The sequence below is a fragment of the Erigeron canadensis genome, chromosome 3 (genome assembly GCF_010389155.1).
Source record: "Erigeron canadensis isolate Cc75 chromosome 3, C_canadensis_v1, whole genome shotgun sequence".
NCBI classification, from domain to species: domain Eukaryota; kingdom Viridiplantae; phylum Streptophyta; class Magnoliopsida; order Asterales; family Asteraceae; genus Erigeron; species Erigeron canadensis.
The window spans coordinates 34443334-34467170 of record NC_057763.1 but is presented as its reverse complement, the minus strand read 5'-3'; the positions used below and the strand labels follow the sequence as shown (position 1 = coordinate 34467170).

Genomic DNA, 23837 nt, shown 5'->3' with positions numbered 1-23837 from the left:
GTTACTTTAAGTGTCCAAATTAGCGTAAAATCTTTTCACACATTTCAAAATAATAGTGGTGTTTTATGAAAGAAGGATAAACTCCATTTAAAAAGTTAAAACAAAAGCCTCTAAAAAATTGTAATCAAAGAAACCGAGAACTATCATAATTATCAACTGACTTAAAGCTAAGTATTAGAATTTCATGAATGCCGATTAATCTTTGCTGGAAGTACTAATTCGATGTTTTATATTCAAGTGAAAAGAGTAAAGGTAAAGAGATAGACTAGATAATTAAGAAAGATGAGATATAAGAGAAAAAAAAGAAAATTTTTTTCCTAATTAATATTGTTTTTGAGTTTAAACTAAAAAGCATAGTTTGAGAAAACAAATTTGAAACAAACATATTTGTGTCAAAACAACTAAAAAAGAAGCATATTTTGGGAATTTAATTTCAATAGAATACAAATAATTTCTTAATTAATTATTTGTACTTCATATACAAAAATGATTCGATTAAGCTTTTCAAGAAAAATAACAATGGCTTCGCCCGGGTTTGAACCGGAGACCTTCAGTGTGTTAGACTGACGTGATAACCAACTACACCACGAAACCATTCGTTATAAGCCTTTAAATTAAACTTAATTAAATTATATAAAATATATATACATACAACATACACGTGGTAATCAAAAAAATCTATACAGATAGTAGGGCAAGAATAATAATTGATTTTGACTTCTCATACAAATATCATTCAACCGAAACTTTACAAACCCTAATTTCAACTCAAAAAGAAAAATCCACTTAAAAAAAAAATCGACGATAATGGCCGGCGCTGCTTTAGATATGTCTCTTGATGATCTCATCAAGAACAATAAGAAATCCGGCGGTGATGGCGGTAGTCGCGGCCGTGGTCGAGGTCGATCTTCCGGACCTGGACCTACACGTCGGTTCAACAACCGCGGTGCTCACCGTGCCACACCTTACGGCGGACCTAAGGTTGATATTTTCTTAGTTTGAATTAGATCCGGTTGATTTTGATACTTTACACGCTCTTTAAATTCTTCTGAGATATATAGATAGATAGATAGATATAGATATAGATATAGATGCGGATCTGGATGGTGAATTGATAGTTAGTAGTAGTTTATGATTGTAAAGGTTTTGTGGTTATGAATTAGGCACCAGTTGCTGCTTGGAAGCATGATATGTTTCCTGATCAGGCTATGGGAATTGGGGGCCGGTCTTCTGCGGTTGAGACCGGAACGAAGCTGTATATATCGAACCTTGATTACGGTGTCTCCAATGAGGATATCAAGGTAGTTTTTTTTTTATTTTAATTTTTGTGTATATTTTGTAGTTGAATTGTATGTTTGCTTGTTTTTTTGATGGATATAATAGAACTTGAAGTTGATATTATGTATTAGTGATACTAAATTTAAAAGCTTTATATACATAAGTGAAGTTTGGGAATCTGGTTTTTACAATAGGAGAAGTTATGCAGTGCTTGATGGATATAATAGAAGTTGAAGCTGATATAATGTATTAATGTTACTAAATTTTAAAGCTTTATATACATAAGTGAAGTTTGGGAATCCGGTTTTTAATATTTTACAGTATCAGAATTTATGCAGTGTATCAACTATGAATTTTGACTTGAAAGTTATATAAGTTCTTGGTTAGTGTTACATGGATCATGGATGGGTGAATTTAAATTGTGCAGGAGCTTTTTGCTGAAGTTGGTGATCTGAAGAAGTATTCTATACATTACGATAGAAGCGGAAGATCTAAGGTACCTCTCAAAGTCTGGGCATCAATGTTTTTGAAGTTTTTTCTATGTTGTTTTGTTTATAATGTGATTCTAATATAGGGAACGGCTGAGATTGTGTTTACAAGACAACAAGATGCGTTAGCAGCTGTCAAGAGGTATAACAATGTCCAGCTTGATGGAAAGCCAATGAAAATAGAGGTGGTGGGATTAAATATAGTAGCTCCTGCTGGTGGTCCTCCGTTCACAAACAATGCTAGAAATACGAATGGTTATCCTAGAGGGTATGTCTTTGACTGTCAGTTGACTTATCTGATTTCATAATGATTTTGAAGTTCAAATTTAAAATGACATTATATGGTTTCTTGACTGTTACCTGAAATACTTTTACAATATTTGGAGAAGGAAATACCTGTTACATCAAGTGACAGCCAATGGGTTTTGTTTGGGAGGTTTGGCTGATATACAATAATACAATTCATGTGGTGAATTTAGCTCTGCTTACCTATCTACAACCATAAGCTTTTCTTATACATGTGGTCTTGTTTACACAAATACGCACATTGCTTCCATTTAGAGCTTGTAATGTATTATAGCTCCTTCAGATTATCCTGATTGTAAAGCTATTTAAATAAGATCTACAGTAACTTGTTGGTATGATCTAGTTGGGATACATCTATTGAAGCATAAGTTGAACTTGTGTAAAGATGGCAGGCCTATATAAAAGTTAATGTCATTGACAGCATAATAGAGCTAGGTTCACCACATATGTATTTTCCTACAACCAGACATACCAAAAAGACATCTAGGATGACATTAACATGATGTGACAAGCCACACCTTCTAAGATTTCAATAAAGATTATCCACTATATTTTGCGGACCCGACAATGTTTTTCCGCTTTTAATCATCAAGTTATATTATTGTATGCACTATGCAATATATATTTGTGTCAAGTTGCATATTATGTTTTTGGGTGTTCGTCTAAATGTGTGATTGCCTGTATTTGGCAATAGGTTCTGTTAGTTTTTACTAGAAAAACGACTAGCATGCTAATCATCTGGCAAGTTTTGACAATTTCAATCACATGACACATCGTTAAGAGCTAGTGCAACTGACTTTCCTTGTCCTTCATTAAGCATTTCTAGAGATAGTAACAGCTTTAAGAGACATGTGGTCAATGAGCTAGTGCCCAGTAGGGAGAGCATGTGTGTCAAATTATATTATAAGCTAGTCCCCACTGAAGGTATATACACCATCTTGGTCTAGAGGTTGAGGTTAACTAAGGTATATGTAATCTGCGGGGGGTTTAATGCAAATAATGGTCAACAAAAGAAGTTAATGGGAAAAGTCATTGCTTTTTAAATTGTCAAAAGACTCGACATTGACTGCCATATGTATGCATATTTTTGGCTTGTGTTAGTGACACACTGACACACCATTCAGGCTAGGTAAAAACAATCACGTTCGCCTATTATTTAACACCAATTGTCTGAAGTAGGACATGAACGTACAACCTCTTGGTTACATACTTACATTAAATTACCAATATGTCTTTTGGTCTACCAGTATATAAGGTCTATTTAACGTTCTTCCTAATCAAGGGATGGTGGGTTGAAGTCCTATTTGGGACAAAGGTGTAGTATAGGGGGTGTGTGAGTTCGCTGTTAAAAAGCTTAGAACTAGGTGCAACCTGTCTCCATGATAATATATTCCAATGTACCATACCATAATTGTTTATGTTCTGTTTGGTTACCAGGGATTAACTGTATATGCTGTATACATTTTTAAATATTTTATCTTCTGCTTTGATTACTTGTATTGCGGATTGGTTATTCTTTTTGTGGTGGTGCATGTATGAAACAGTGGACAAGGTAGGAATGGTGGATTTGGAAGGCCACGTGGTGGTGGTGCCGGAGGCCGAGGACCTGCTGCAAGGGGAGGCCGTGGACGCGGCAGAGGAGGCCGTGGAGAGAAAATATCCGCGGATGATCTTGACGCTGATCTGGAGAAGTACCATTCAGAGTCAATGCAAACAAATTGAATTGTCTCCTGTGCTTGTTGATCTTTAAACATCAACTCTTATAACGGCCAAGTACTGTTTGTATTCTATGAACACCCAACTCTCTAGGCTCTGAGGACAAGAGTAGTAGGGGGAGTATTTTAGGACCTTCGGTTTTATGGAGCTTTTGGCCTCTACTGTTATTGTTTTTATGTAAGTTTTAAAACGTTACATTAGTTGATGGAGCATTGTATTCTTTCTGCGATTCAGTTTGTGGTTCCATACACCAGCTTCTTTTTTATGAGTAGCATCACCCAAGATATAGCTGCTGCATTAAGGTGGAACATTTTCGTTTATATCTTCAGCTAGGTGCTTGGAAGATGATGAAAGGGAATATCGTTTGTCATTCGCTGTGTTGATGTGATGGAAATCTTCCCTATCTTGCAACATACAGTATGTTGTATATCAGTATCAATGTGAGATAGTATTCGATTCATCCCTGTGTTTGGTAGTCTTTTTATCATAAGGGGTAGTAGGTGGTTTGGCCCTGAGTTGCAACATATGATAATGACCTGCGAGTATTCCCTGCTTTGAGTTAACCTGTTGACAATGTAAAAAACAGGTAACCTAGATACAGGGTGTAGCTGCATTCGCGTTCATCATCTAATGTTCCACTTGGAGGGCAATTCTATTTAGGCGGGTCGGTGTTCATTCATTGTGAATAGGAAGAATTATTCTAGAGACTGGGCAAGCAAGTGGCTATTGAGACTTGGAAGATTGGGAATTGTTGAAAGCAGTAAAGTAGCATGGTTAAATAGGTAATGAATTTATTTCACGTTTAAGGTTTTCTAGTGGTTTAGCAGTTGGAAAACGCCCCAAGATGAGACTACATTTGACCACTTCATATTGTGCATCTCCATGGACTGGAGATGTTAGGTAATGAATTTATTTCACGTTTAAGGTTTTCTAGTGGTTTGGCAATTGGAAAACGCCCCAAGATGAGTATTATATGTTCATTGGTCAGTTAGGTGCTAACTCTGTAACCTCAATGAAGAATGTTAAAAACGCAGTCTTGGTAAAGAGTGCCCAGAAATATACAATCTAACAGAGGGGTAGGGTTGTCATGGAGGTTCCTAGGGCATTATGTTCAAAAAGCTATATTTGAGCTTAGATGTAGGAGCTAGATCACCTGCACCTGTACTAGCACAATATATGTGGAATTTGCTTGGTCATGGAGGTTGCTAGGGCATAGGAGCAAATGCAAGTATATAGACATGCAGGCACATTGTTGCGGTTGATGTGCTGTTTTAGTGTTTGAAGTTGTTGAAGAAGAGGTTGGGTGGTGTGCTAAGTTTCTGTAAGACGGAGGGATTTTGTTGGTCTCTATGATAACTCTGAGAAGTTCTACGATATCAGGACTTCAGAAGTCTTGCCTCTTTTGACCACTAGTTTTAAAATGGTGGTCCTTCTGGTCGACGTCCTTCGGAAGCTGTCCTTTTTTCCCCAACAATGCTAAAACATTCATCTCTCTTTGTATTAACGTTCCCAAAAATGGTTTGTGAGTTGCAAATATGGGAAAGTAATTTTTTCTGGCAGCTCATGATCATTCAAGTTACCAAGAAACACTTTGTGGAGATGAACTGTTTCATTTGAAGATGATGTTGAGCTCCTTCCACTTTATATCATCTCTGTATCACAGAGACATAGACAAAACCTTGATACCCATTTGCAATGTACAAAGAGTTCTTTGTCCCTGCAGGACCAAACAACATATGCACATCGCTCTGTTCAATTGGACTCTTACTTTGGTGCTGGTGCGGTATGTACATAAATAGAAAGAAAGAACTTGAATATTTACGAAGGTGGAAAAGAAGCTCAATGATCATGGGCTTTAAAGAGACTGGGCGTCAGGGAACAGTTGTGATCTGCTATATAAAACGCTCGTTTATGTTCCCACAAAATCCACTCCACCCTTTCTTCTTTTCTCGCATCCGTAGATTAAAGCTTCTAGCATGCTTTTTCAGTTGTATCCTCAAAAAATTTAAGCAAGTGTAGGTATAAATATAAACATACAATACATGCACGTTATTAGTGAAAATTTAATTTTTACATTATTATGACAGTTGACATATTTAAAGAAATTAATAGTCAATACATAGGAATAACCTGTGTTTCTTTCCGTTGGTTTTCTTAAGGGACGAACAGAAATAGAAAATCATATTCGTTTACGTTTACATGGTCATTCATTTGCTGGGCTAGACGCCTAGACACATGAATAAATACTCGTCTGTATTCATCTAAAACCTTAGTTTCATAAGTTTTTTGCAATTTCATGCCATGAGGAACAAGAAAAATTAAAGTTGAAAATTGAAATACAATATAAAGCAGATTTGGTATAGAATGCTTATTCAATCGACACTAATAGATATCGTAAAAGCAAAATTAGTGTTTATGGTACTTGACTGTTTGAGGGTTTGGCAGGTCAGTATAGGCTTAACGTAGAGTTCACTTCAATACAACAAAATCAACTTGCTTCTAGCCGAATCATATCCTTCTCATACGAATAAAAACCTACTAACAATGTTTGATCACGAAAGTCAGTCGGTTAGTTGGATGGCTCAGGGTGCTAAAAAGAAAGGTGCTAAGGTTCATACTTCATAGTGCTTGGTTTATATGGCCTACACTTAAACCATGTTCAACCCATTTGAGAAAACAGACCTATAAACAAGAAAAAGAGAGAAATATTCAACAAAAGGTCTATTTGTTTTTCCGGTTCAATCAATAGTTACTGGTGCTAAGTATTCATACCAATGGATGTCATTTGCTCAGCAGAACAATTTGCATGTATGGCTTGATGCAGGGGCATTGGGTTTCTTTTAGAAATGGATTCACTTGGGTTCTCTCTTTTTCGACCCGATTTATACATCATTTTAGAAGTCTTTGGGTTTGACCCAACAGGATTCGGGTGCCTACTTATCAAGAAAACTGTGATTAAAATCCTTCAGAAGCAACCTGGTCACACTGGTTCTGGTATGATGAAGATTAGTCCAGTGTATCCCTCATTTTATAGAGATTCCACGGGTGGATTCCACTCAATTCTCAAGGACCAAAAATGATGATGTAGTACCTGAAAGCCAAACTGGAAGTCAGCTACCAGTTTTTTCTGGTATATCAACTCCTCCTCTTGTGACGGATGTAAACGAAACTGAGATGGAACATGGTAACAGCACATATAGTGATGACTACGGTAACCCTGTATTTGATGAAGCTTGAATATTTTTAATCATGAAAAGTCCGATTTTGAGTGATGATGGATCGCCTGAGGACTCGATGTGGATTGATTTAGGCCCGAGTCCATTAGGATCACAACCTGTCATGCCTTTACCACCACCCTCTTGGTTTACAAGAAAAAGAGTAAACAACAGAGAATTATAAAGGAATATAATCAGAATCGAATATGGGATTTAAACTTATCACTTGTAGGTATAAATTATACAACTGTAAACAACACCTATAACTTCAACTGCTCAACAAAATATACAATTACATGTATAACAACAATAACAGACAGGTGAATTCACCCACATTACAAACTTCTTGTCATCAAGTGTGCTTGTGGAAGATCATAAAGGCCTGCTCAAACATTAAACAGAAAATGTAATCTGAATCTTCGTGTTAAGGTATTTTCTTGCACTCCAGTCACATTGATGTCTTGAAAGGCTTGTAAATCTTGAGATCACTAACCACCCCAGCAATCGATCCAATCGCACCACAGATTGAAATAAGGAGACAAACGACACTCAGTGATTGTAGCAAAATCCATCGGGCGCTCCATCTTGGTATCTTCTTTTGAACAATATATATCTCTATTGGAAAGTAGACCGTCAATGGCCAGAATCCAAATGCTCCCATAATCCCAACAACATCATTAAAAAACGGCATCAACATAGCAATGAGTGTGATCAGGCAGACAAAGGCGCTTCTCCATGCCAACCGGAACATGTTGAGCTTCAAGGGTTTATATCCCCCAACAGGAATTGGGATCTCGATTTCGTTGTTGATAAATTTGCTCTCGGGGAAGGATTTGACAGCATTGTTTTCAACAAAGGCGAATAAGGGCTGGCAGAAGACTTGGTACGCCCCAACAAGGTGGATCACAATGGCGATGTTGGCAATGTCGACAAGCCAGTATGGATCAAAGAAACCAAAACCAGTTAGGAGGTTTCCAGGTGCCATATCTCCGAAGGCAGCATAGCCAAAACATCCACATAACATATAAAAAGCTGTCGTAGTTGCAACACTGATCATGCTTGCTTTCTTCATGGTTTTGTGCTCAGCCGGTGCTTTGACAGTATCCTGAAATTGATAACAAACAATATATACATAAGAAACCTGAGTTACATACCATTACTTATAATTATCTTATCAAGATTTTACAATGCTAATATTATAAGGGTACATAAAGACTAAAACATATATAGGAGTTTATACACATACAAAAGTAAGTTACCTGAATCTCAATGAGGACAAAGGAATACGAATAAGCAAAAGAAATGGCACCAAGTGCTTGAAAGGCCCGCCATATTTTCTGAGTTGGTGACACATTATTCCCAATGTTAACTCCAGTAAGACTTCCCTTAATTTTTCCATTTTCTGTTATTAATCAACCAACAATAATAACATCAAACATTAATCTCCATAAACAAATTAGTACTTAATTACTATATAAAGACACTACACTATATTAAGTTTAACATAAAGATAACAAGAGTAATAACAATTAAAAAGAAGATCGAAGACTAAACAAATTAATTACCGGCAACTTTAGCTATTCCGAGGCCAAGACCAATGGTGGAGTAAGTGAATGACATGACAGCAGCCACCATCGAAAGCCATGAAATCTGATGGAAGTCGGGGATTTGAGAGAGCAAGATTTGTGAGCCACCAAACATGAGCATGTACGGGATCCCTGATACTTTGCATGGATTCTCATGACCCTTTTCATGGAAACAACTTGATCTCTTTATAGCCCTATATAAATTATCAAGAAATTCACATTAGTTAATTAAAGATTATATATTAATTAACCAAGTATGAGTAATATAGAGTTGATTTAAATCTTAATTAGAAATATATATATATACAGGAAAAATAGTTAGTTTTAAGTAGTAGAACACTCACATCATGCTAATAGATGATGCAATTGTGTATCCAATTGCTATTCCAATAATATTCAGATATTGAATGCTTCCACAAATATTCTTTTTCCATCCACCTGAAAAGTATAATTGAAACATTTACAATGTATATATATATAATTAAGTTACCATTGTATTAAACGTCCAAAATATGCAATATATGTTCAAAGACAATGTATACATTCCTAGAATCCTAGATACTTAAAATAATTGTAATAATTATACATAGGGCCGGGGGAAAAAATATTACCAAGATTGTTGTGAACAAGTTCCATGTATGTATAGTTTCGTTTGCCAGTGATGGGGTCTCCCGATCGGTAGCAGTAGGCGAGAAGACAAGATGTGTAGTAAGTCACAAACGAAAACAGAACAAGAACGGCCGGCCCAACGACCCAACCTAGTTGCGCTGTGGCCCATGCTAGTGACAACACTCCGGAGCCGATAACAATAGTTATGATATGTGCGCTTGTAGTCCACACCGTCCCTATATATATTTCGTCAAATTAAATACGAGTAATTAATAAGAGTAAGTAAGTACTAATCAGTTACTCGTAATAATTAAGAAATACATTCATACAAAATAGTTGACTTATTACAAATTTTTAAAATTAGAAGAGAAAACTAGTGACATATATGCAAATCAATTGTACTTAGAAGTAAAAATACAAAAAATTTTAGTAATGTGTACTACAAATAAATTATGAGATACAATTAAAAAGGGAAAAAAAGGGTACGTACCAGTTCTTTTAGGACGTCCATCGTCATCGAAGAACTTAGACTCGTCTTCGGTGAATCCTCCCACAACTTCAATAATGCATTGTTGATCCTTTTCGCTAACGTTATCACTCATCGTTTTCTAAAATAGTACTACAATTCTGTAAAGAAAACAATATGAATGTTAAAATTAATGATCAATAATCAATTCTGATTCGGTTGATTGATCATGTTAAATGTCAAAATCAACTAATTAACGTACCCCAACTTAGACACGAGTTTATTAAACGATCTCAACGTTCTGTTCGTTTTTTGTATAGATTATATTATTATATATAATCTTGTCGATCAAGTCATACTTTTGATTTATATCAACATAAGCATTACATAGCTAGATTACCAAATAATATTATGGAAAAGATCATTCGAATAACTAAAAAGTTGAACAAGATTAACCGAAAACAGTTTAAAAACCTCTTACTATTTAACGAAGATAAACTATATATCACCATCAAATACGATATGAAGTTAAGAATAAAATTATAAATATGTTTTAATTACTTACGTAAAAAGTAGTCATATATGCATGTATATGCAGTAATATATAGTCGGAGTATTATGAGAAATTAGTTGAAAGTTAATTAGATGTATAGATTTTACCTTATAACACTTAATTTCACGTACGTAAGATTATTGATCAAACCCAAAATCCTAAACGTCGAACTAACGTCGAATGGTTCTTGTTTAGCTAGTCGTATATTTTATTTCTCTCCTGAATTAATTTCGACTCGATATTTCGTACGTGTAATCCTTGCAATAACCATATGCAATGCCTATTTATATATATATGCTGACTAATTAGAGATCGACTACAATTTGGACAACTTTGTAATGACGTAATTTCAAGTTTTATTTAACATGAAAGACCCCTCAATATTCGGTTCTCTTTTATTTATTTAATATCTTACGGTAGCCATGTAGATATATTGTATAAAAAAAAAAATTGAATATGTCATTTATGAGTATGAAATAAATTGTGATTAAAGTAAACTGATAATCGAAACTAAGTTATACTCAATAAACAGTGATAAATATAATTTATGTTTAATTAAAGTTTTGGATTAATTACCTTAAGCTTTTACAATCACATCAAAATCGAAACTTAATTGTAATCATAGTGGATGACGATAAATAACCTTGTGATTTCGGATTGTAAACTCAACTTTTTGAAGTCTTCATGTTATTAACTTATTATAAGTAACATGAGTTGAAGAGTTGAGAAAGAAAAATAAATAATTTTATTAGTGGGAAAACGATCAATCAGATAAAGTTATAATGTGTTTTGTATCTATAAGCTTAAGAATTAGAGTTTATTTCTAAGCCTAATAAGGATATTGAATCTATATATAATAAAAAAAAACTAATTTAATAAAATAAATAAATTAAAAGGACATTTGTCAATCAAGGATTATGTCACGTGTCGTTTCAAGAAAATCTCAATCCTGTTTTAGTTTATTGGTAGATATGTCTTTACTTCTATTTTTATTTCTACCTTACTATATTCACCTTTAAATAAACACACAAGGTTATAAACATCATTTTATAAAACTTATGGATATTAATAACAAAGTTAGGCGTTTACGGTGAAATAGTTTAAAAAATATATCTCGTCGGTGTCTTTAATTTGGAAAATCTAATTAAGAAATCTTTTTTTACCTTCCATAAATAAGTTAGATGTATGCCCGCACGATGCGGCGATATTGACGGTAACAACGACGCGTGATAACGGTGATAATATTTTATTTGAAATGAATAGTATATTTATTTTAAGAGTAGAGGGGTATTGTTGGAAGATTAGTGTGTGAGCTGTTAGAGAGGTAGATTGTTGAGGGGCAATTTTGATATTATATTATTAACAAAGTGATCAAAGTAGATATCCAAAGATATTTCTGAATGTGCACGGCGGTGCGGCAATTTGCTCGGCAACGACCAAAGAAATGGAGGCTATATGCACGATGTGTCGATGTCGGGGCTTTTTTCCTTAGGAGCAACTTGGTACACAAAAGCATAGATGCTACTGTCCTTGCACTCAGAATTTATCTATTACGTTTAATAAACTCCTAAGAGAAAAAAAGAAAATTTTTTTTTGAAAACTTACGACGTGGATCATTTTCCCTATCCAAAATCGTGCTCGTATATTCGGAAAGAAAAAACATGCCAAGTCTATACGTTGAACGATTGTATGACAATACAGATCATAAGTTTAGTATTTTATTAAAAATAGTTTTTGAACTAAAAAGGTAACTCAGGTTGCTATATATTTATTTAAATACAAGTCAAACTAAAAAACTTAGTAAAGCCATATGAGTTTAATAGTCATATATTTTACAGCACGTCGTGTCAACTATACCCAATTCCGTCATAAGTAATGTATAAAGGGATGTAGAACATAGACAATCTTATACCTACGAGTAGATAGAGAGATTAGTTCCAGAATCTTTTATCATACCTGCTTCCCTAGAACACAAACTCAAACAAGTTCATCGCCAGCAATGGGCATCAACAACCCCATGTGATGATACAATGCACCAATTGTCCAATTAGCCATATCATGATGTCATGTATAATAAGGGAAGTGATATTTGTACCATTTCTTTTGATAGATGTACTACAACTTTGCAGTGTTAACTTGTACAGTTAGCTATATAGCTTGTACATTGTGGTACATTTATAAAAATTTGCGGTACGAATATCACTTCCCATATGATAATCATAGTAATACATAAACAATGCACTTTTTCAACGTAGTCCCAGCTATGAATAACACATAAACTACAGATCACCCACCATTCACCACCCCATGAGAGTTCTTCTGACCTTGTCCACAATCTGGTTCTTAACCACCATACTTCCCAATTTGTATTTGCAGCTCTCCTCTAGAAGAAACTTGTACACCTCCCATTCGCCATTATCGGTTACATGTCTTCCAATCTCAGCCTAAAGGCATCACCAACAATCCAGTCAGTATACAGACTACATATGCATATGCTAAACACGGAAACGTTATTTCAAGATTCTTACTGAGAACACACATATCCCAAGAGCCTTGAGTGCCAGTGTGGTGTCGTAGAAAACCATTGGCCGTCCCCTTCCAGATAACTCTACTGGATTGGCAACAACAAGTTCTGTATCTGGTCCACGATTTGTTATTATAACACGCAAAGGGTGAAGCATTTCCAGTTTAAAACGAGAAATCAGCACATCTTGCTTCTCTGTATCCACGATCTTTAAGCCGTCCCTTTGACGGATAAACAAATCCAAGTCACGATGTCCCTTGTTAACTGGTGAGAATCGCCCATAAGCTATCTGTTAATGACGGTATATCATCCATCAGAACAAATGGAAATGATGGGTGCTAAAACACAATTTGGTTAAAAAATGTGACCTGTATATTGAAGTCTTTTAATATGCGCATGATGTCATACAGAAAACCTTTGTGATCAACACAGCTGATTTGAAGGAGTGAATGAGCCGGGCTCAATGAATTATCAATCATGACACTGGCATGCATTAGTTTTTTCACATCTGGACTAAGAGCTTGTGAATGCACCTCCTTTTCTGATAGTTCTGATCGAAATAATTCTTTAGAGGCAGCCTGAGACAGAGAAGAGATACGTGGGACACTATCTTTGTTATAACCAGCTGAGTGGATATCAACACTAGTACATGAGTCGCCTAACACCGCGTGCAATTTATCACATGCATCATCTCTTCTCTTTTTTGTATGTAATAATTCCCTGAAATAAGATTGCAAAGACATGGATAATAAGAAACAATACAAACATAAATCCTAACTCCCGATCATTAACAAACCAATCAATCAGGGTTTTAATTTTGTAACGTGAAGTCGAATTTGCTCTACAAAAACATAAAACTGAACAAAATGATAGCATCAAAATTTTGACAGACACAAAAAAGTTCAACAAAAGTCTTGATACTTTATAAAGCGAACGTCAATATTTATCTTATTAGGTACCCTTTGATTAGTTGAAACTGGTGGATGCTGGAGAATTAGCAACAAAGCATATTGGTAAAAAAAAAAAAAGGAATCTGATACAACGATTTTAACCAAACATTTACTGACATGGGCGGGAGAGCCTTTTCTACCTATGGTAGAACATGGAAGCAGCCTCTCTACCTTTGGTAGGGGTAAGGCTGTCTACATCTCAACCTCCCATACACCGTCGAAGACGGTATTGGGACCCAAAACCCGTGGAAGACGGCATTGGGAGTTACTTACTTTTTTTTTTATTTACTGACATGGGCTGACCTGCATGGAAGCTGGATACGCACATATACAAAACCCAGAGAAGAAATAACCTTTAATGTTTTATAATCAAAAAAGGAGAAAAATAGAAAGAAAAATGTACTTTTGTAGAGCATACCCTAAAAAGAATTTGTTACAATATTTGCATACTCTTGCCGAAAACAGTTGATAGCACATCTAACCACTATCTAACAAGAATCATAACCTTACACCAACCTTAAACAGTTTGACATACTCAAAACACCCAATCATGGTAAATTACCAGCCCACTGTGATACCAAGAGATGGATTAAAACTTGTGGTCACATTAAAAGTTTAACTATTAGCATGTATTCATATACACTTACGTTCATCTTCTTAGTGCACATACAAAGTTGCAATAAATAACTATAAGGGCCAAGAAAGAGTAGTAAGAAACAAACCCTCACAAGTTATCTGTAATAAAGAATAGGTCCATGACACGGCCATCAGGGGTTGTTGTCACTTTCACTCTCTGGATCATAAGCTCAAGCTCACAAAGAACTCGAGTCACATCTAAAGGAAAAGTAAAAGAATGAAAAAAAAAAACATAAATCATATATATTAATTATAAAAAAGGAGCAAACAACACGGTGTTTAGGATGCATTTTTAAGCAAAACAAGCACTTCTTAGCGTTTTGATGTGAATACAGCTTGTATTTATTTGCTAATTTTGTGCTAAAAAGGTCACGTCTATAACAGCACCATGGAAGGTTAATTTCTTATAGGCATAAGCTGAAAATATGCAGTCCCAAAAACCCCTAAAAAATGGAAAGTGCAAGTACCATTCAATAATCCTGTCCGGTCAGTGCTGCAAAATGTCAATAGGTACACTGGAGAAGCTACAGGTTTAGGGGGCGGCTCATTTAAGTAAGCCGATACAGAAAATGCTGGACATACAGCTAGGAGGCGCTCTTTTATGTTTGACCATCTTACAGTAGGCGAGGTTGAATAAGGAAACACCCATAATACTATGTAGCACCATATTCCATCCGTTGTAAAATCTAAACCAAATACACAAATTCCATCTCAAGTTAATGATCCATCTGATATGAAATAATATTTATAAATCATGTACAGAAGTCTTAAACATGAAAAAATAAATCATAGTTATCTAAAAGCATGCATATCAAACCGTTAGCTCAGTAACTTCATGCGTTATAAATAGATCACGTCAACTAGAATCACCTAGGAAGCAGGGGTGTCTCTATTCCTAACCAAAAGCTCTGCATCCAATTACTCGGAATGGTAACTTTTTGGGGTGTGTTGAGGTTAGATCCTACTATTATAGGCCACAAACTCGCGATGAAACTAAACATGCAGATATGAATTTGAAATTTTGTCAACTATAATGGTAAAGTTTATAATTGTAAATAAGATAAAGAAGATTTTTTTATTGAACATCTTACAGTAGGAGGCACTCATTTATGTTTGACCATCTTACTGTAGGTGATGTAACTCATAATACTATGTCGCACCATATTACAATTTAATAGAATAATAGCTAATATGTATCCTAAAGACCAAATACATATATTCCATCTCAGGTTGATAATCCAAGTTATCCAACTAAGGTGAAATATATTTTTGAATCACGTTAAGAGTTCATAACATGCCAACAAAGAAAAACGACAGATTCAGCAAAGTAGGTATGCGTCTTCAAAGTGTTGGCTATTTAACTTCATGTAAACAAAGTGATTAGAACCACCTAGGAAGCAGGGGTGTCTATATCCTTTCCCAAAATCCCTGCATCCAACGAATTGGAAGGGCAATCTTTTGGGGTGTTGAGGTTATATCCTAATACGAGTAGTATAGAACACTAATTCACAATGGACCAGAAATGCAGATTTACAGATATGAAATTAAATTCTAAAACTATAAGGCGATATACAGATATGACTGTAAATAGGATAAACTAGATAGACACAAGTTACTTGTGCTGGGACCGTATATAAGGCGAGTTCCTAGTGAGCTATTCGGATCAAGCCAAGCTTAAACAACTACAAGCCCTACTATGAGCTGTTTAATAACGAGCTAAACCCCAAGCAGATCCCCGAAAATCATTGGGCACATGAGACTAATGACCATAAAATTGAGCTCAAAGGTTAAGCAAGTTTGAACCTGACTTGACTTTTTACAACCCTTTTCCTAATTATGGCAATGGTACAGACTTTACGGACAGGCTTGATACAGCATGAAGTATCTTTGATATTAATTTGGGAATCATGAATTTAATCCCTCATTTAGTTTTCGTTTCAACCTAAGTTTAGCACAAATCACCAGTTTAACATACTCACAAAAGATATAGAAAGAAATATGTAATTACCTCCTTTAACGATACAGAGACCAAAATCAAGAATAATCCAACAGATATCACAACCAAGTCCAGCTTTATCTGGACAATTAACCGTAATCACAAACGGATCCCCTTGTTTCTTCCCTTTCTGTATCACCACCGCATCTTCACTCGGCCCTCCAATATCCGGCACCGAACCCGCCGCTTGATACGACCAGCATCCCCCTGATTCCCCTTTTCTCACCTCCATCTCCCTCTTTTTCATTTCCCCCAATTTCCTCACTTATCTATTATGAACCCACCCCAATACATACACACATATATATACATACATCTAACCACAATAATAATGCAAAAACAAAATCTAATCCAAGTATAATAATAATAATGCAAAAAACAGAACAAATTTTATTTGGCAGAGCCGGGTCCCACGTGTCAACAACAAACTGCCCAATCACTTATGGCCACTTTAATTAATATAATTAATTGATTTAAACTAAAGTAATCACATAATAATCATGACAACCAAATAACAACAAATCTGGAAATTAAAATAACATTATCTCTAAGCAAATAATAATGAAAAGGTTTTGAACGCAATAGACATGGAGATATAATAATAATAAACTGATTGTTCCATTAATAGATTTCATTAATACCGAAAATACCCTCGAGATGGAGGAATTACAACCACACAGAAATTAAAACAAACCTAATATTCAGAATACTACTAATAACAATTCCCAATTACAAAACCCTAAATCTGACAATAAACCTAGCCGCCGAAACCATAGAGAGTACGGCCTTGTCTCTTGAGAGCATAAACAACATCCATGGCAGTGACAGTCTTGCGGCGAGCATGCTCGGTGTAGGTGACGGCATCACGAATGACGTTCTCCAAAAAGATCTTCAGGACTCCACGTGTCTCTTCGTAGATCAGCCCGCTGATACGCTTCACTCCACCTCTACGTGCCAAACGACGGATGGCAGGTTTGGTGATACCCTGGATGTTATCTCTGAGAACCTTACGATGTCGTTTTGCTCCTCCTTTTCCTAACCCTTTTCCTCCCTTTCCTCTTCCTGACATATCTTCTTTTTTTTTTTTTGGATATTTGAGAAAGTAGTTGAGATTTGGATTTGTGTGATGGTGAGATCTGAAGAAGGGTGTTTGGGGGGTTTTTATCTGTGTGGGGGGTTGGAATGTAAGGCGGGGATTTTGAAATATTTTGGAGTTGAAAAGTAGAAAGAGAAGGGGAGCCGTGGATTTAGATTTTAATGGACGGTGGATGAGATGTTTGGGACGATCCGTGTGGTGTGTTTTCTCTGTGAGTGTAAAAGGGGAGTTTTTCTTTCGGGGATTTTTATACAAGGACTAATATTTGGTTGTCGAGTTTTTGGATGGAGATCCAAATTTTAAAAGTCCAAAATTATGAAATTTTGATTCAAAAATTCAAAACATGATTAATTCGATAAGTTTGCAAATATACTTGTTTGACAACTAGTCTTAGCATTCGTGTATGATGAAAAATAATTAAAAAGTAAACTAATTATTAAGAAAAAATGTATCTTAGAGGGTTGACATTTGACAACCCACCTTTCATCCTTTTTCTCACTACTCACTTCTAACCAATCACAGCATATCACCTCAACTCCATCACTCACTCACCACTCATTCAAATTTCATAGGCATCCGACCACTCACTTCAAACACTCATTTTACAATTTTCATTTTATTTAAACATTGAATTTCATTAAACTAAAAATATTCAAATACATAAACATTACATAAATAATTCTTGGAAACCTTAAAACAAATAAAAAAAAAAACATACTAGAAATACTTAAAAGATATAACATAAATAATAGAAATACGACTACTCCTCATCATCGTTCGGCTGGAGGTGTGGTAAGTTTAGACCCGCTATATGCTCTGTCGGATCATACCGGAGACGGAAATGTGTCTCCTCGTCCTGTATCTCCGGTAAGGCGTCCCGATGACTACTTGGGCGGACAACTGGATCTCCTATATGAACTGGGCAAATCGCACGACCACTATCCTGAATGATCATGTTGTGCAGAATCACACACGCATACACCAAGTTCCTTATTGTTCCTAGTGACCGTTGTCGAAACGGTCGATCAATGATATGCCATTTTCCTTTGAGAACACCAAATTCCCGTTCAATATCTTTGCGAGCCGCCTCTTGTGCCGTTTTGAACATTTTTTCTTTCAGGTCGGTAGGGTATTTGTACGCTTTAACAAACGTAGACCATGTAAGATATATGCCATCGACTATATAATAGCCACATTTATAAGTACGCCCATTTACACTGAATGGAACGCAAGGAGCAATGCCCAGACGCTCGGGGATGAACAAGGGAGATTGTTGCAGCACATTGATGTCGTTTAGAGCACTCGGAGGACCAAAAAAGGCGTGCCATATCCATAAATCCTAAGACGTCGTTGATTCCAACATAATAGTGGGGTATTCATGATCACCCCTTTTGTATTGACCCCTCCACTCCATTGGACACATCTTCCAAACAAGATGTGTACAATCTAGACTACCGATCATTCCAGGCAAGTGATGCCTTTCTTCGTGTGCTTCAAACAAACGCTAGAGATCATATGTTGTTGGTTTACGCAGATATTCGGTCTTGTAAGTGTCAACGATAGCGTCACAAAAAACTTGAAGACATTCACGTGATGTTCTCCCGGGCATCTCTAAATACTCGTCGTACTCATTGGGAGGATTACTGGTTGCAAGTTGCCGGATGGCAGATGTGCACTTCTGTATCGGTGTAAAACTCTTGGCCAACCGGGCATCATACGAGTCCTAAAAATACGCTTATCTCGACTCAAGATCATGCACGATCATTAAAAAAAGTCTTTTAGGCATACGATACCTATCTTCAAAAAATCATCGTCGTATTTCGGTTCTTCACAAAAGTAGTCGCGGTGCAACCTTTCTAAAGCAGTCCAATGGTTGCGGGTCACGACTTTACGTTTCGCCCGTGACCGCGTCATGAAACTTTCGGCTTCTTCGGACTCAATGGCGTTAGCAAACACCTCTAAACTACTATCGTCGGACCATTCGAACGGTTCGTCGATGATTGTGGTGGAACCAATATGTTTTTGCATTATTTTTTAGTGTGTGTATGTTTGAGTTGTAGTGTGTTTTTTAAAAGAGAAAGTGAATGTGGTGTGTTTGTTTTGTAGTTGTAGCGTGTGTGTTTTGTGTTGTGAGTTGTATGTATATATAAGTAATAAAGTATTAAAAAAAACAAAGTTAGCCGTTAACTAGCCGTTGCACGCAAACCAACCAGCGAAAATGGAGTGGTGGACCGCGTGGTATGACCACTCGTTTTCACCCCGCCACGCGTGGTCAGGCGTTGGCGGCGGTGTTTCGTCATGGTGCCGCAGTGACCACTCGTCTATAATGCTACCATTGTCAACCCCCTTATAAACTAAAATTTGTAAACTAAAATATTATTGAAATGTATTTTAATTGATGTGTGACATAAGTGACATGCATTTATTTTATTTTTTACTCTAACAAACCCATGATATACGAATTGATTATATTTTTTCTTTTCTCATTCATGGCCATGAAACATATATTAAAACTACAATTATGACTTCTACATGTGTAGCACATGACACGGTCACACGGTTAACAATTTTAAAAGTTAAGGACGATTAATGGGATTTTGATAAACCGCATGTATGATCCGAGTTATTTACTTCTATAAACAAAAGACTTTAGGCGTTTCAACTTCACCAGCTATCAAAAATAATTTTATATCTTGCTTAAATCATTTTGTGATAATACACCCCATCTTCGAAACGAAGACTTCTTGGTACTTCCAAAGACCAGTAATAACCCTCAACCATGATATGGAGCCTTGCATTTGTTCTAACATACCCACACATGTGTAGAGCTTTCGTGTTGATAATCTCAAAGACTACGTTTGGGAATTCAACAACTAACACACTAGTGACTAGTCTTATACCATGGTCGAGCTAACTTCTCTCTCTTTTCTTTTTTATATATGCAAAGGAACGGATAATATTTCTCATATATCTTTTACTCTCGTCGATTACTTAGGGATATTTTAAATATCTCGATTTAAACGAAACCAACTATGAAGGAGGAAGGTGTAGACCGTAGACGTAGACATTTCCGACATCTTCTCCACCATATTATTTATTGTGATTTGAATCATTATTGATATTATTGAAAGAATAAAAGGATATATATAGTCAAATACAACTTGTCTAACAAGTAAATGAATACTAACAATAAGGAAATTATAAATCTACTAAATATAATACAACTAGGAAACTATATTTAAATACCTAGTTGTTAATACAGTTTAAATATCTAGTGGGCGACCACATTCAAACATTTCACTCCTTTTTCTTTCACGATTGGCTTTTGAACTCGGTCATCTACCCGATTTGGCCCTACCCGATAATCGGCGGCTGTGTAGCCGATTGGGTTCATGCTACCAGACCCTACTACCTGATTCCCCTATTATCCTACTTAAATTCTTTATTTTTATTACTATTTTTATGTATTTACTAAGTATAAAGGTAAATGATAATCTATGAATAGTGTAATTTAAAATTTTAGTTTAATTTTATATACGTTAGTATCGCAAAAACTTTGTTTGACTATTTTAGACTGGAAATCCTGACTCCGTGACGGATGAGTATAAATAAAATGAGATTTTTTTCCATAGATATGAGGTAACAATGTTTATGTGCATATGACCCATAAATATATAAATTTATAAAGAGGAATGTGAAATATATGGATGTTATATATCTAGTATTGGGTATAGAATTTGACACATTTTGAATTTTTAAATCCATAAAAAATGTGGGCCAATCCTTATTACATTATATAGTAAATATTAAAAATTTGGTATATGAATAATTTTATACATAAACTTATGTATGTAACAGTCTTATATTCACTTTTTACATATATAAATAATAATAATGATCTCTTATATATTAATAAATGAAAACTATTTCTAGAAGGTTTTTACTTACGTGGCATGATCTTACATCTTTTAAAAATCCCAAATTAAGTTTAATAATGTCATATTAATTTTAATAATTATTTAAAATAAAAATAAAATGATTTTTTGGCTAAAAATTCATCAAATCCAATATTTTTATAGAAACACCATCAAATCTTAATTGTTTACTACATTAATTTAAACAAAATAAAAAAGACTCATCAAAAAATAAGTTATATTTGTCCAATCATTTTACCTTTTACACAAATCATTCTTAATTTTACGATACAAATGACACATAATACATTTTGAAACCAACCTACTTTTAATCACAAAAGGACACATTGTTTAATTTGATAGTGTTTGTTTTCTTTTCTGTAACTTAGATAAATACATATAATTACAAAAGTTACATTAATTGTTCAATTTGATAGTTGATAATTTTAATACGGATACGAAATGTCTTTGTATTAATTTGTAATAAAAGTTAATTTAAATAGTCCGTATTAATTAACTAGTAATAATTATAATAAAATTAGCAAAGCGTTCGAACCATTTCTTCAGGAGTATGAACGAGACCACAGGGGTCCGAGCCAAGCGTGTCGTATATTAACCCAAGGCTCAGTGCTCACCACTTGCTTTCAGATAACAAAAACCCACCCAATAGAGAAGTCCACCGTAAAACAACAGAACAGAGAGAAGGAGAGAAATGAGGAAGTTCGATCCATGGGGCGTATTCTTCAAGAGGGAGTTCAATCGCAACTGGCCTTTCCTTGTCGGTTTCGCTGTCACAGGCACCATCATTACCAAGTTCTCCCTTGGCCTTACTGGTTCGTTGATTTCACTTTTCATTTCATTTCATTTTATTAATTTTTTTAAAAAATAAAATAATTGATCCACATCTCAAAACACAATTTATAACCTTTACTTTCTTATTTGGCGCAGAGGAAGACAGGAAAAACTCCGTCTTCGCCCAACGTCACAAGAGGTATTCCCGATTTCTCCATATAAACCTAGATTTCAGCTGTATTTTGTGTATATATATATATATATTAGATCCATATTTTGTATTTTGGCGTTGTATTGAAGCTGATTCGATTATATAACTTTTCGATCCGTAGTTATTTATGTACGTATCTGTGTTTTTGGTCCTTGTTTTTGCAATTGAGATGATAATATGTGTGATATAAAGTTTGCATATGTAAGGTTGATCTATCTTAGATTCTGAATTTTTTAGAGTCTTATTGGTCGAATTTATATGCCTAGATTGTCTAAAGGAGAGCATTATATATTAAAGCTAAGGTTCAATGTATGATAGTATTAGGACTTGTGCTAACATGATGTTATAACGTGTCAAGAAATTTTTTTTCGAGTACCAAATTTTGGAGTTTGCCATGTTAGTTATCTGTTAAGCTTGTTGATGGTCGGATAGTTTGGTTTGTGGAATGTTTATGTAAGGAATGGAATCTTTCAAAGGAATGAAAATTTTAGGGAAATGGAATGTGAGGGAATTGAATGAATACAACTAAATTTGATGAACCAAATAGAATTAGGTTGCAGATGATTATAGCTTTCCTTAGGTTACCTGGTTGTTGGTGAGACTTTGTAGAATTGATTAAGTCAAAATTTGTCAACGGTGACTGTGGTTTTGAAAGAGGACAGAAGAGTCAATGTTTCAGAATTGATGCATAGATTGATTGAGAGAGGCAGAGACCCTTTTCTCATCTTATGGTAGAAAATAAGTGCCCGTTTACTCGAGTAGTTTTAGCAAATGGAAGGAGCTGGGTGCTTCCGCTTTCGGGAAGGTGGATCATACTGAGGTTAAGGGTCCTCCTTTATCAACCCATGCCCATTTTCTTGCTGAGACTAACTGAAAATGTTTTACATAGAATCAACGTAATGCATCATTGCTGGGAATCATCTCTTCCCAAAATGGTACGCACATGTTAACGAATTCATGGAAGTTGTTCAATATGCAACTCATGTTGACAGCTAATGGCTTTTTTTGGAAAGCATACTTTCACACTTGTATGCACAATATCCATTTAATATTGATTTTTCATATGGGGTTAATCTTCGTTCATTTCATTTTCTCTTACATATTGCTTAGTTGCATGTGTGGCTCTGTCTGATCTTTTTGATTTTATGTTCTTGTGTCTTGCAGGTGAACATCCTATGGGGGGTTTCAGGCTGTCATAATGATGAAGTATCGGAACGTTGGTTTTTATCGTTTCCAGTAGTAATAAAGATCTAAGATTGCAGCTTCTTTTGTTGAACATGCTTCATGCTACTTTATTTCTTCTATTTGAACACTAGATACATTGAATTTTGTATTATTGTCTTTAATTTGTTCCAAGGCTTTATCAGAATCGTGAACAGTGAATAACAAGAGGTACACAAACGTGTCATGTTGCTATGAATCTGTCAGGCTTCTTTTAGATGGTTTTTACCCTAAGTCCATAACTGGGTAGTGAAAATGGTCAAATTCTGTTGCTATGCCA

At 35.3% G+C, this 23837-nt stretch overlaps 6 protein-coding genes and 1 non-coding gene across 7 annotated transcripts; 2 read left to right on the top strand and 5 right to left on the bottom strand.

Moving 5' to 3' along the window:
• Positions 1-520: 520 nt before the first annotated feature.
• TRNAV-AAC lies at positions 521-594 on the bottom strand. Its single transcript has one exon. It is a non-coding gene; the product is annotated as a tRNA-Val (tRNA).
• Positions 595-725: 131 nt separating this feature from the next.
• LOC122591110 (THO complex subunit 4A-like) lies at positions 726-4021 on the top strand. The gene is made up of 5 exons (XM_043763319.1): positions 726-981; positions 1164-1301; positions 1706-1774; positions 1853-2034; positions 3617-4021. Exons 1-5 carry the CDS (start codon positions 808-810, stop codon positions 3792-3794), a joined length of 741 nt encoding a protein of 246 aa, XP_043619254.1. The 5' UTR covers positions 726-807; the 3' UTR covers positions 3795-4021.
• A 3199-nt stretch (positions 4022-7220) lies between these two features.
• Positions 7221-9800, bottom strand: LOC122591997 (amino acid permease 3-like). The gene is made up of 6 exons (XM_043764215.1): positions 9689-9800; positions 9201-9434; positions 8934-9027; positions 8569-8783; positions 8263-8405; positions 7221-8108 (listed from the first exon to the last, which is right to left on the bottom strand). The coding sequence occupies exons 1-6, from the start codon at positions 9798-9800 to the stop codon at positions 7452-7454; spliced, it is 1455 nt and encodes a 484-aa protein (XP_043620150.1). The 3' UTR covers positions 7221-7451.
• A 2348-nt stretch (positions 9801-12148) lies between these two features.
• Positions 12149-16849, bottom strand: LOC122593116 (ACT domain-containing protein ACR9-like). The gene is made up of 6 exons (XM_043765472.1): positions 16336-16849; positions 14795-15013; positions 14420-14525; positions 13110-13461; positions 12746-13030; positions 12149-12661 (listed from the first exon to the last, which is right to left on the bottom strand). The coding sequence occupies exons 1-6, from the start codon at positions 16568-16570 to the stop codon at positions 12515-12517; spliced, it is 1344 nt and encodes a 447-aa protein (XP_043621407.1). The 5' UTR covers positions 16571-16849; the 3' UTR covers positions 12149-12514.
• Positions 16850-16919: 70 nt separating this feature from the next.
• On the bottom strand, positions 16920-17482 carry LOC122591175 (histone H4). Its single transcript, XM_043763395.1, has one exon. It carries the CDS (start codon positions 17390-17392, stop codon positions 17081-17083), a length of 312 nt encoding a protein of 103 aa, XP_043619330.1. The 5' UTR covers positions 17393-17482; the 3' UTR covers positions 16920-17080.
• Positions 17483-18179: 697 nt separating this feature from the next.
• Positions 18180-19447, bottom strand: LOC122591996. Its single transcript, XM_043764214.1, has 2 exons — positions 19208-19447; positions 18180-18758 (listed from the first exon to the last, which is right to left on the bottom strand). Exons 1-2 carry the CDS (start codon positions 19445-19447, stop codon positions 18180-18182), a joined length of 819 nt encoding a protein of 272 aa, XP_043620149.1.
• A 2519-nt stretch (positions 19448-21966) lies between these two features.
• LOC122593341 lies at positions 21967-23756 on the top strand. Its single transcript, XM_043765735.1, has 3 exons — positions 21967-22166; positions 22282-22324; positions 23501-23756. Exons 1-3 carry the CDS (start codon positions 22046-22048, stop codon positions 23502-23504), a joined length of 168 nt encoding a protein of 55 aa, XP_043621670.1. The 5' UTR covers positions 21967-22045; the 3' UTR covers positions 23505-23756.
• Positions 23757-23837: the final 81 nt, after the last annotated feature.

Coding starts and splice junctions, on each gene's coding strand:
- LOC122591996 (XM_043764214.1), bottom strand. CDS start 19,447: ATGCAAAAACATATTGGTTCCACCACAATCATCGACGAACCGTTCGAA. Junction 18,759..19,207: donor ATTTTTTGAAGATAGGTATC/GTATGCCTAAAA, acceptor ACGACGTCTTAG/GATTTATGGATATGGCACGC.
- LOC122593116 (XM_043765472.1), bottom strand. CDS start 16,570: ATGAAAAAGAGGGAGATGGAGGTGAGAAAAGGGGAATCAGGGGGATGC. Junction 14,526..14,794: donor CCGGACAGGATTATTGAATG/GTACTTGCACTT, acceptor CTTTTCCTTTAG/ATGTGACTCGAGTTCTTTGT. Junction 12,662..12,745: donor TTGGGATATGTGTGTTCTCA/GTAAGAATCTTG, acceptor TGATGCCTTTAG/GCTGAGATTGGAAGACATGT.
- LOC122591110 (XM_043763319.1), top strand. CDS start 808: ATGGCCGGCGCTGCTTTAGATATGTCTCTTGATGATCTCATCAAGAAC. Junction 1,302..1,705: donor TCTCCAATGAGGATATCAAG/GTAGTTTTTTTT, acceptor TAAATTGTGCAG/GAGCTTTTTGCTGAAGTTGG. Junction 1,775..1,852: donor ATAGAAGCGGAAGATCTAAG/GTACCTCTCAAA, acceptor ATTCTAATATAG/GGAACGGCTGAGATTGTGTT.
- LOC122591175 (XM_043763395.1), bottom strand. CDS start 17,392: ATGTCAGGAAGAGGAAAGGGAGGAAAAGGGTTAGGAAAAGGAGGAGCA.
- LOC122593341 (XM_043765735.1), top strand. CDS start 22,046: ATGAGGAAGTTCGATCCATGGGGCGTATTCTTCAAGAGGGAGTTCAAT. Junction 22,167..22,281: donor GTTCTCCCTTGGCCTTACTG/GTTCGTTGATTT, acceptor TATTTGGCGCAG/AGGAAGACAGGAAAAACTCC.
- LOC122591997 (XM_043764215.1), bottom strand. CDS start 9,800: ATGAGTGATAACGTTAGCGAAAAGGATCAACAATGCATTATTGAAGTT. Junction 9,435..9,688: donor TGGACGTCCTAAAAGAACTG/GTACGTACCCTT, acceptor AAATATATATAG/GGACGGTGTGGACTACAAGC. Junction 9,028..9,200: donor ACTTGTTCACAACAATCTTG/GTAATATTTTTT, acceptor TATACTTTTCAG/GTGGATGGAAAAAGAATATT.